We start from the raw sequence: 11890 nt of genomic DNA on the forward strand, positions 1-11890 counted from the left end.
AGGCTGCCTGCGCGGATTCCGTGCTTGCCAACAATCTCACACGGAGCAGAAACTAAAGCGAGCCCAAGAAAAGTCCGAGACCTCGCCAAGTGCTGTGAGTGCCACAGCAGCTCCACTGGCAGAAAACCTCCTGAGCTTCAGCTGGACTCGGGAAGGGATTTCCTAAAGCCTCTTTCCTCCACAGCTACCCCAGCAGCAGGCAGTGGAGCAGCGCTGCCCAGCTTCCCTCCTGCAGCACTGCCAAGCAAAACAGCAGGCGCAATGCGACAATCAGCCTGCACCGTTGGCACTGAGTGATCTGCACCAGAGGACCAAAAGAAGGAATAAGGCAATTAAACTCCAAAGAGAAACACATCATTTACTACCAGGGCGGGGCAGGCAGCGTGGTGTGTACTCTCCTGAAGTACTCCAGACGTGAGAGACGTAATTTCACCTCAAACACAGCAAGTGAAAAACATCTGAGGGTGGCACCCCAGCTCTTCTCCAGGGTGGCCAGCCGGCTACCCGAGCTGCTGAAACCACGAGCCAGAGCATGGAGCATGACCACACCGGTGCCCAGCACCTTATGAAATGCACTGCTGGCACTGCTGCAGGGACAGCAGGGCTTGTTTCCACTGGAGCCGGTGCTGCTTTCACCCCCCCCAAACCAGAGATAACCCTTAGACTTGGTAGCGTTGCCCAAATCCAGGAACAAACATTAAATCCAGAGGCACCCCACACCTGGCAGCACCCCCCAAACCTGGCAGCATGCACCCGACACAGCAACGTCCCCAAACCCTGAAGTTTCCCCGCAAATTGGCACCAACCTCCAGGCTCAGAAGCTACACCCCCCCCCAAAAAAAACCTGTCGGCAACCTCCAAACCCCCAAGCCCAGGGGCACACCTTAAGCCTCTGCCTCCCCCAAGTCCAGAAAGAACCGCCAAATGCAGAAACACCCCCAAAGCGGGCACCTTCCCACAGACCAGGCAGCACTCCCCAAAAGTGGCAGCACTGGCAGCCCCAGCGGGGCGCAGGCACCCCGAGCCCAGTGGGCTGAGGCCACGCCATGGCAGCAGGGGCAGCCCCTGGGCTTGGTCCCCCCAACTTGGCCAGGACAGAGAATGGAGGCCGGAGCAGGGAGCCCGGGTAGCCCAAGTCTGGCAGCAGCCTCGCCACCAGCCCGGCGGCAGTACCGCTGCTCCCCGGGACATGCCAGGGCGCTGGGGCCCAGTCAGGGCCTCCTGGGCAAGGTTGCCCTCCCTGGGGCAAGGAGTGCCCTGTGGGACAGCGGCGCTGCGCCTGGAGGTGGGGGAGAGCTGTTGCAGGGGAGTGGGGAAGGGGTAGAGAGGAGGGGTGCAATGGGGCTGAGGGGGGGGGGGTGCGTGTGAGCATGCCACTGGGGGAAAGCGCTGCTCCGGAGTGACACTGAACTGCAGCCTCCCGGGGCCAGCAAGGCCTGAAGCACATGGGCAAGGTGCTGGGCAGCTGGCCAAGGCCAGCTCATAGGGAGGAATTCCGGTCTGGGGAAGATGCTGCCAACCCTGGGGGAGAAGAGCAGGGAGACCCCCAGTCCCATCCCCTAAGACTGGCCCTTGAGAAGGGCAGAGGAGGATGATGGACAAACGAGTGTGGGATCTCCCAGTGCAGCTAAGATGAGCAGCCAACTTTATTGTGCTGGGGCATGGGGGCCAGCACTCAGGGCTGGCGCACGACTGGTCAGCAGCATCTTCCAGGCCGGCTGTATGGTTTTTGCGCCCGATGTTGTAACCGCGAGCGGTGTCGGATGCGGTCTGGCCCAGGGTGGCTGGAGCGGCTGCTGCTCTCGAGCACCAGAGCGCCACGGGACAGCCCCGACGCTGCCTGGCTGGCAGAGGTGGAGCTGCTCCTCTGGAGCGCCAGCAAACCAAGGAACAGCCCCAGCGCCATCTGCCAGGCAGTGCTGGGGCTGCTCGGCTCGACGCTTGGAGCTGGCACGTGGCTGGTCCCATGGGGTTTGCCAGGCCGGCTGTATGGCTTTTGCGCCCGACGTTGTAACTGCGAGCGGTGCCGGATGCGGTCTGGCCCAAGGTGGCTGGAGCGGCTGCTGCTTTCAGGCCCTGGGGAGCTGCGGGATGGCCCCGGTGGTGGGTAGGTGATGGTGCTGGGCCTGCTGCTCTCAGGCACCAGGGAGCCATGGGACAGCCCCGATGCCGCCTGGCTGGCGGTTCTGATGCTGGCAAGCTCTGACTTGTCACTGGCGCCTGCGAGGGGGGGCAGGAAGGTCAGCAGCACGGCCACCCAGCCCCGGGGCAGGAGAGGCCATCGTGGTGCCCACAGCCCTCCTGAAGCCAAGCCCAACCTAAGTCCCTGCTACCAGGCCTAGCCTGGCCCCTGGCCCCAGCGCGGGGGACACCCGGGTGCTTTGCCTCTTACCAGGGCCCAGGCCAGCACAGCAGTCACACTGCCAGGTGGTTGCGCTGTTCCTCAGGTAGGAGCAGCGCCTGTGGATGCCTTTGGCTGCGCAGGAGCTACACAGGAGCATCTGCCAGGACCTGGGGAAGCAAAGGGGTTGCTGGTTGTGAGGACAAAGTGTCGCAAGCACCGGATTGCCTGGCAGAACCCTTCTTCTTAGTCCTTCCTCCCTGAGCACGTGGGGAGACAGAGATCCCATGCAGAGCCCTAGATCGCTGCTTTGGCAACTCACCCCTCTTCCTCTGCCTGCTCCCTGCCTCCCAGACAAAGGCACTTGCTGGCATTGCAGCGGATGTGCCTCTGATACACCAGTCCAAATGCCTGGTCGCTCTCCCGTGACGGTTGTCTGCTGGAGAAGGAAGGGAAAGTCTTGAGCCCCGGCTGCCCCAGCATCAGGCAGATCCAGGCCGTTCCTGCCCTTCTGCCCACACCCTGTTGCCAGCTCCTCCACGCAGCAGAGGACAAAGAGTCAGGGGACAGCAGGCGGCCAGGCCTGCCCTGGCCTGGCACCACGCTTGCGCCTGACGTCTTGTGAGTCGGGAAGAGAAAAACGAACCTCTTGGAGATTCGAATCCCCATGGTGAGCATTTCCATCACGAACTCATCTTTGCTTTGGCAACGCAAGCAGCGGAAGCAGACGCCAGCATGGACAGCCTGCTTCTGGATGCAGGTCCGGTGGAACCAGGCGTGTTGGCATGCTGGGCACACCATGGTGTGGTAGGACTTTTTGTCCTCCACGAGGCCCAGGCAGATGATGCAGGTGGTGTTGTGCTCTGGAGCGGCCTGCACTGCCTGCTCTGGGCGGTGCTCCCAGCAGAAGGACCTGGGAGAAGGATGGAAGGGATGGGCAAGGTGAGGTGACAAGTGCCGAGTCCTTCCCTGGTGACGGCGAGGAGGGCACAGGAGGTGTGAAGGAGCCCCAGCTCCTGTCCGGGCTCAGGCTCGGGCTGTGGCAAGCTGATGGGAAGCGTCCCTGTGGGTTCCTCGCTTGCTGGTAGGTGGGGAGGCTCCTGCACGAGGGCCGGCAGCCCTTACCTGTACAGCCCGAAGAACTGGGTGACACATTCACCCTCTGAGGCGCAAGGGAGATGGAAGCTGCGGTCGCATCCCTTGTGCTGGCAGGTGATGGCGGCGCCCGTCTCGCCGCAAACGAAGCAGCGCTGGAAAGAGCAGAGGAGCCCCCCTCAGCGGCAGGCTCAGGGCCTGCGTGGCTGGCCCCACGCCTCCGGGCCGGGCGCAGGCTGTGGGCATTGCTGGCTCACAGCCCGCAGATCGGCCTGGTCCACGAAGCTTTGGCCTGTGCCGGAGCCTCTGCGGAGCTGCTGGGAGCAGGCGTTTGTCCCAGAGCTGGTGGAAGGGCTGGGATTTCTTTCCGGGGCTCCAGGTGGAGCTCCCGCAAGCCTCTCCTGCTACAAGCCTCCTGGCTCTTGCCAGATGCTCACCTTCTGGGCTGCCTCCTGGATTGCGCGTCTGGTGTCCTCAGTGAGAAACCCGTTCCTGCTCTCTTGTGGAAAAAGCCCGCTGGCAAGGAACTGCAGAGCAGAGGAGGCCAGGAGCTCATGAGATCAGCAAGGAGGGGACTATCCCTGGCCGAAAGCCGGACGGAGCCCCAGGACAACTCACCAGGCAATAGGTGTGGGCACAGAGCCCCTTCTTTGCGCTTTTGCACCCACAGATATCCGGGTCAGCCTCTGCCCGGCGACACAGCATGCATGCTGGAGGGGAGAGAGCAAATGCCGCTGGGAATGAGCACCTCTGCAGGGCTGAGGGAAGCGTCCCCCAAAGCCTGGCTCTGTCCACGCCTAGCTGGCCTAGCTTGGCCGGATGCAGACTGCCCTGACAGCCCCTCTGCCAGCCATGGGGAGCTGTGGGGAGGGATACTTCGCTCTCACCTTGCTCCCTCGAGTCGGGGTCCTGCTGCTTCATCGCGAACGCGGTGCACATGGACAGCAAGTGCTTGGAGAGGCTCTGCCGCAGCAGTGCCGGGGTTTCTCCTCTGCACACTCCTCTGCCAACCCTTAGAGAGCAGTGGGACACGGTGAGCTTGTATCGCAGGCCCTGGAGCCCCAAGGAGTGCGGCTCCCCTCCTCCCTCGGCAGCCCTGGGCAAGCCCCTTCTTCCCCTGCCCTCTCCTCACCTCGCCAGGTCGCAAGGCCACAGCCCAGCAGCCCTTTATCCAGGCCTTGGCGACGGGTCACAGTGGCCACTGTGACATCACCAGCACTCGTCTGTCTGTGCCCCCAGTATGGGCAGGGGTGCCCTCGGCTACCTGCCGCCCCCTGTGACACGGCCACCTCGGCACCCGAGTCAGGGGGGTGGCTGCTTTTGCACCCGTACGGGGCTGCAGTGCTGGCACCGGTCGCCCAGAGAGGCTGTGGAGTTTCCAGCCTTGGAGACAGGCCCAAGCCAGCGGGATAAGGGCCTGAGCAGCCTGCTCCAGGGGACCCTGCTTCAGCAGGTGCTTGGACTAGATGGGCTCCTCTGTTGCAGGTGGAGTCATGCGCTTCACTGGCGAGAGAGCAGCAGCAATATGTTTAGTGATATAAACCAGGGATTTAACAAAGTATGGTAGCGAACGTGACAATGGTTAGTGGTTTAACAAGATTCGATGGCAAAGTACGCTTGATTATTTACTGCAGAGAGGACAGGGCGAGACAAAACTGCCAGGGAGACCCTCCCGTTGAGTCATGAGGTTCAGAAAGGACCTCCTTGCTTTCTAAACTCCTTCTTAGTTAGAGCTCTGAGTCTAGGTGCGGCTGGATCCAGTCCTAGTGCAAGTCTTGATCAACAGTATATGCCTAAAGGATTATATACGCGCAATCAATCCTTTATATCACTTAGCTGAGATTTCAAAGTTTAGCGTGCAATTGATCGCTTACTGAGGATCTGCTGTGGCAAGGAATCTCTCCACCTCAAAGAGTAACCTAATACTCAAGGGGAGATCCTGGCGTGCAGCCCACGGCCATGCAGGAGAGCTCAGTGGGCGAGGGGCTGTCCACTATTTATCGAGTAAGATGATTGACTGCTAGTCGTATTTGCGTGCCAGCAAGACCCCTGGGTCACTGTTCCAGACAGCCCCCGGCTGCCGTGTTGCCATCCGTCCCCCAAAGTCCAGCGAAAGCTGGATGCAGCCATCGTGACCCCCACTGGTGGCTGTGGCTTCAGGTGTGGGGGGAGCACACCGCCACACCCTCCAACCTCAACCATTCTGGGCTTCTGTGCAAGGCAGCCTTGCACGTGCTGGCAGGGACCTTGGTGATCGCAGGCAGGCCTAAAGTGCCGAGCACGGGAACGGGAACGGGGCCAACTGCACGGGGATGTGGACAGTACTGAGTGGGGACTAGGATGTACTGAGCAAAGGGCAGGGACCTTGCAAAGTTTGGCGCTTGTGGACATTGCAAGCGCGTGACAGGGGTGGCACCAAGCACAGAGATGGGGACCTCACTGAGTGTGCCGTTAGGGACAGCGCTGAGCATGGGATACTGGTTTTGGATGGGACAGAGTTAATTTTCTTCATAGCAGCTTGTACGGTGCCCTGTTTTGGATTTGTGAGCAAAAGAGCATCGGCAACACACTGATGTTTTAGCTATGGCTGAACAGTGTGTGCACAGTGTCAAGGCCTTTTCTGCTTCTCACACAGCCCCGCCAGCGAGTAGGCTGGGAGTGCACAAGCTGCTGGGAGGGGACACAGCCGGGACAGCTGACCCCAAATGACCAGTCCCATACCTTATGGCAAAGTGCTCAGCAATGAAATTGCGAGCTGTTGTTGCTCCTGGACTGGCTAGGCATCGGTCAGCTGGTGGTGACCAACTGTGGTTTTTTGCATCACTTGCTTTCTTTTTGTTTTGTTTTGTTTTCCTTAGTGAACTGTCTTTATCTCAACCTATGAGGTTTTGCATTTGTACCCCTCTGATTCTCTCCTCCTCCGTCAGACTGCAGAGGAGAGTGAGTGAGCGTCTGTGTGGGGCTTAGCTGCCTACCGGGGTTAAACCATGCCAGCATGGGACGTGGGTGCTGCTGAGCATGGGGCTGGGGACCCCACTGAATGGGGGGCCAGGGCCGAGCTGAGGGGTAGTGCTCTCATAGAGCGCGGAGGCCAGGGTCGAGCGTGGGGCTGGGGCCAGTGCCGAGCACAGGGATGGGGACAGCAGTGACAATGGCATGGGAAGGGTGCCTGGCATGGTGGATGGGTATGGCTCTGAGCCCCAGGAGATGCGGGGAGAGCCAAGGAGATGCAGGACGGCCTCTCCCCTGAGCACGTCTGGCACCAGGAGGGGTCTCACGGAGGTTGTGCCCTCTGTCCTGCTCGGCGTGAAAAAGCACTGGCCCTGGGGTCCCAGGGAAATTGCAAGGCCTCACCACAGAAGCTGTGTGGTCCATTTAACTCTCCCCTCTCCAGAAAGGCTATGCAGGGGATTTAAATCAAGGGAAGTTGTGTAGTGAATGAGGAAGCAGTAAAATGTCAGCGTGCCAGATCAATCAGCAGTGGATGACTCTGTGCTGCCCTCGCACTGATGGTCCAACCCTGCTCCCACATCTGTGCGCACTTGGCAAGGTGACCGGTCCCTGCCCTCCTGCCCTGGTTGTGCTCTGTAGCTCTTGGCAGGGTTTTGAGGGACTTTGGCCCTTGGATTCTGCTCCTTCAAATATGTCCCCTGTCCAGAAGCTTTCCAGCCTGCCACTGCCAAGGGGACAGCCCAATTCAGCACCCATCACCAGACACCACAGGCCTGGGTCCATATTCCTGCTCACAGCAGTCGTAACACAACCTGCACCTTTCGCAGCTGCACTACTGTCACGAGCCCAGAGCTGCTGGCTGTCCCGCAGAGCGTGTCCTGACAGCAGTCCATGTCCGCAGAGGAACATAAAGATATTGTCTTGCGTTTGCTGCGAGAGGGAAAAAACCTCAGCAGCCCCGGACTCCTCCAAGGAAGCTACCTGAGCAGTTTTGTGTATGTTGGAGGCAGGTCAATGCCCGGTAGCTCCCTGGGACTCCTCCCAGGCATCTCCCACGGTGTTGTGTCCTCCCCCAGTAGGCAGCAAAAGGATAGAAGCATAGCATGGTTTGGGTTGGAAAGGACCTTCAAAGATCACCTTGTCCAACCCCCTGCCACGGGCAGGGACATCTTCCACTAGATCAGGTTGCTCAAAGCCCCCTCCAACCTGACTTTGAACACTCCCAATCCACCGCTTCTCTAGGCAACACGTGCCACTGTGTCACCACCCTCAGCATAAAACGTTTATTCCTCATGTCCAATTTAAACCTGCCCTCTTTCCGTTTAAAACCCTCGCCCCTTCTCCTGTCACTACAGACCCTGGTAAAAAGTCTCGCCGTGCCTTTCTCGTGAGCCCCCTTTACATACCGAAAGGCCGCAGTAAGGTCTTCCTGGAGCCTTCTCCTCTCCAGGCTGAACACCCGCAACTCTCTCAGCGTTTCTGCACAGGAGAGCTGTTCCAGCCCTGGGATCCTCCACTGGACCTGCTCTAACAGGTCCATGTCTTTCTTGCGCTGGGGACCCCGGAGCTGGATGCAGTGCTCCAGGTGGGGTCTCAGGAGAAGGGAGTGGTGATCTACATGACGTACCCATGCCATCTCCCTGCGCATCAACCCCGGAACCCAGCTGGGAAGCTGGATGTCCATTGCCTCCAGCCACGTCTGTAAACAAACCAAACAGAGAAAGTCCCGTGAAATCCCGTAAAAATACTTCTTCAGATCTGAACGGCAGTGAATGCAGTTGAAACGCGGGAAGGCTCCATGTCGCAATAGGGGTGCCAAGGGAAGGCGAGAGCCAGAAGGAGCTTTCCGTCCTGGCACATTCCGTGTTGGAGCAGTGCCTGGACGTTTTCAACGTCAGAGCTGGGCTCTGGCAAGAATGAGGGAGAGTGTTGGCATTGTTAGGTGAGCAGGCAAGCGCAGCTCCCCTTGTGCCACGGAACAGCTGGAGCACCAAGGCTGTCACTCACCCCATCCCACTACCACAGGCAGCATTGGCAAGCTTGGCTTGCTGCTCACCTGAACTCTATTGCTGCTCACAGCCCCCTTCCCAACTCCTCTCCTGCTGCATTCTACTTCTGCAGGGCACAGTGTTCCTAAACATTGTCGTTTTGAGAGGAAAGAGGCACAACCAATGCCTAAAGAGAAGCAGCCTTGCTAATTTTGCAGTTAACCTCACCGTGCTGTATTTTCTGTGCGGAGCAGTTCCTACATGTGTCTGCTTTGGTTTTGCATCAAAAACTGGTTTTGCTTATGAGAGGCCTTGCAACAGGGTTTGTCAGCCTGGCTTTGCCTCATACCTCTCCTCCTTCTGCTTGCTGGCCGTGGCTCCTCCTGGCTCTGCCACGGTGGAGAGCACAGCAGGGGTCTTTCAGGAGGCACATCTGTCTGGCGTGGCACGGCCACCTCTCTTCCGTGGTCAGCAGGCCCTTCTGAGTGCAGCTCTGGAAAGCAAAAGCATGAGGAATGATGCGCGTTGGGGTCAGCTGAGCTTTCAAAGTCATGACTACAGCGGATGATTCAGTAGGGCAAACTAGATCCAAAGAATGTGCCGGCACATGGCTTCTGTGCAGTAAGAAAGGGAAAAACTATACCGCTACAAAAAATGGACATTGGTTGTCCCCGTCAGTCCTCTGATGCCATGTGCTCTGCAACCCCTGTGCCCTCCTCGGGAAGGATTCCTAAGCCACTGTGTCACGCAGAAGTCGTCAGACCACTAGGTCTCACCGTGAAGAAGAACAAACGGTTCTTGGTTGAGTCTGTGGTGACAAGGCAAATGCAGTAGAAGGACACTGACAGCCCATCTGCTAACCGTCTCTGTTGAAAAGATGTGTGTCTCTTCATCACCTGATCTTCCTGAGAGGAAAAGGCAGAAAAGGGAAAACACAATCGATTGGGTCAGGACAACCATGTTCTGTTCCTACCCCTGCCAGAAAAGCCCTTGAGGAAGGAAACAGCACATCTGAAACGCGTCTGCTTGATTGGAATTGTACCCGCCTCCTACAGCAGAGCCAAGAAACCTTCCTCAGAAAATCACAGAATCATAAAAGAAGGGTTATCCAGTACACAAGATGATCTGCACTTGTCAGTGGGAAGGGCACGAGACCAAAACTTCCCCACCAGACCAGGTCAAATGGTATCTCGGCGGAGAAAAGCCTCTGTGCGGCTGGGCAGCAGGGCAGCAGGCTCAGCGGGGCCCGAGCTGCGGGAATGTTCACAACCCTCAGGCGACGTCTGATGAGCCTCTGGAAAGAGCAAAGAAAGCAGCCCTAGCTTGTTTCCCCGAGCGTGCACTGAAACCTGAGGAAAGGTCACTGAACCTCTGGAAAAAGGTCACCCTCCTTAGCCTAGTTTGTTAGTGCTAAAAGCAGCGAATTCAAGGGTGTTCTAATGGCAAGGGTTAGAGAACCTTAACCCGAGGTGATGTTCCCAACTGCATCTGGAATGAAGTGTCGTAGGGGTGCTTGGATCCATGAGGTTTTGGGGTTAGGTGAAATTAAACCCCCTTGTCTCGTCGCACTCGGTGGGTTGCGAGGGAGGTGAATCTTTTCATCCCCCAAAGGCATGAGTCCCGCTCAGCGGAGCTGCCAATGCAATGAGCCACAGGAATGACTCAGAGGAACAATATAACGGAGTTTTATTAACAATCTAGGGGCTAGGTGTCAACAAGTGGCAACTGTGCGGATAACGGGTAAAACACTTGCCATAAGCAGCGACTAGGACAACCGACAACTAGGCAAATTGGTCTGGCAAAGGCAACAACCGGTTTTATAAGGCATGAATTTCTTAAGAGGAAAGGAGAAGAAGAAAAGAAGGACAGAAGGAAAAGAAGAAAAGGAGAGGAGAGGCTAGGATAGGTATCACTACCCTTGGATGCTGCGATGTCGTCACAGGGATGGCTCCTTAGTCCGCAGGTCTTGGTCCACAGGTGGTGGGTCGACCCCGGTGTGGCGTGCATGCTCACCTTTCTACTGTTCTGCCCCTCAGGGACCACCCTTGGGGCGGTAACACGCAGATGAGCTTTGCACCTGCGCAGTCCATTGTTCTAGAAGGTTCAGGGGTTCTGTCTGCGCAGTCTGTCTCCACAGAGTTCTGGAATTGGGCTGGGGGGAGCTCCTCCTCCGTCCAAGGTGTATGGCGCACGCCCAAAGCAGCCGCTGGAAAGTTACCAGAGGAGGTAGGGGGAAGCAATCCACCGCTGTAAAAAATATAGAAGCTTAGCTAGAGGAAAACTTACGTGAACTAGAAAGCTGCTTAAGGCCTAGAACTGTTTCAAAGCCTATAATCGTGGGAAAGGGGTTTCTAATCAAGGTAATAATAGGTAATGAAGCTAACTGACCATGGCAACGTACAATGCTGCTACGTTCCTTGTACAGTCCCTACCCAACCGGACAACAGGCCCGGGGATATCAATCTTATCAAGAAGGTTGTTATGGAGAGGTGTATCCCCAGCGAGCGTACTGCGTATGCCTGCAAGAAGAGGGTCATTCAGCGAACACGGGTGCGAGACCACTGACGACCACCAGAGACCCCTGAGGACCACCAACTCAAATCACTGAGCATGCGTGACGGGGAGGAGAAGATAGAAATGGATTCTAAGAAAGGATTATCATAGGACTGCCTGTTCTTGGAAAAATAATGAATATGTATATTTTGAGTCTAGATAACCTCTGTGTTGGTAATCCCTGTATGCACGTTTGGTGGAGCTGTTTCCCCCGTGCATCCAGCGCTGCAATAAAGCAAACCTAGGGTAACTCGCGTCTGGTAGATTTCTTTTACAACCGCCTCACCTCCGCAGTGCCCGCACCGCCCCCCCTTCCCCCCCCTCCCCCCCAAAACCAACCATGAGTTCTTTGAGACAAAACAGGGGATCTGTGGCTTTCCAACAGTCTCTGACACCCCTTCAGCATCCTACCTGTCTGCACATCAGCACGCTCCCTGCCATCCTCGGGCTCAGGTGCTTTCGGCTGCAGCTGCCTCTGTGCTCACTGTTTGGCCACCACTCTTCTGTGGATTTCTCTCTGCCTTTGAGTCTGAGGACAACAACGTGGCATCCTCTGGGCTGCGGGAGGGGAAAAAAAATCCAGGTTGCTTCCTGTACGTGACTGCTACTTAGGCTACAGGCCGGCCAGATTTGTACAGAGAGCTTTAAACTAGATTTAGTGGGGGATGAGGAGGAGGGAAAGGAAGAAGAGGAGGAGGAGGAGCAAAAAGATGGTGAGGAAGACCAGGAGAAGAATAAACTGGAGAAAGGGGAAGGGGGAGGAGGAAAAGTAAGATCGGGGGGAAGAAGAACAGGAGGAGGAAAACCAGGAAGAAAACGAACAGCAGCTCTCCTCAATCATGCAGGCCCCTTCACGGGTGTCTCACAGGCACCCTGAACATCACGCACAGGGTCTTCCTTGAGAAGGACCAAAGGTGGACGAATGGGCCAGATGTGGGTGGATGCAAGGGGCGTGGGGGGG

At 57.4% G+C, this 11890-nt stretch overlaps 1 protein-coding gene across 1 annotated transcript; it reads right to left on the reverse strand.

The window, feature by feature from the left end:
• Positions 1-1696: 1696 nt before the first annotated feature.
• LOC129200017 (PHD finger protein 7-like) lies at positions 1697-7928 on the reverse strand. Its single transcript, XM_054811275.1, has 9 exons — positions 7795-7928; positions 4324-4448; positions 4055-4146; positions 3874-3963; positions 3467-3591; positions 2988-3254; positions 2664-2777; positions 2393-2511; positions 1697-2220 (listed from the first exon to the last, which is right to left on the reverse strand). Exons 1-9 carry the CDS (start codon positions 7926-7928, stop codon positions 1697-1699), a joined length of 1590 nt encoding a protein of 529 aa, XP_054667250.1.
• Between the last annotated feature and the right edge of the window lie 3962 nt (positions 7929-11890).

Source organism: Grus americana, assembly GCF_028858705.1.
Source record: "Grus americana isolate bGruAme1 chromosome 26 unlocalized genomic scaffold, bGruAme1.mat SUPER_26_unloc_2, whole genome shotgun sequence".
NCBI lineage: Eukaryota > Metazoa > Chordata > Aves > Gruiformes > Gruidae > Grus > Grus americana.

Excerpts from the sequence above, each read along its gene's own strand:
- LOC129200017 (XM_054811275.1), bottom strand. The coding sequence starts at position 7,928 with ATGGACCTGTTAGAGCAGGTCCAGTGGAGGATCCCAGGGCTGGAACAG. Across the intron at positions 2,512-2,663 it reads GAGCAGGCAGAGGAAGAGGG|GTCCTGGCAGATGCTCCTGT; the intron begins GTGAGTTGCCAA and ends TTGCTTCCCCAG. Across the intron at positions 2,221-2,392 it reads CTGTGCTGGCCTGGGCCCTG|GCGCCAGTGACAAGTCAGAG; the intron begins GTAAGAGGCAAA and ends CCCCCCTCGCAG.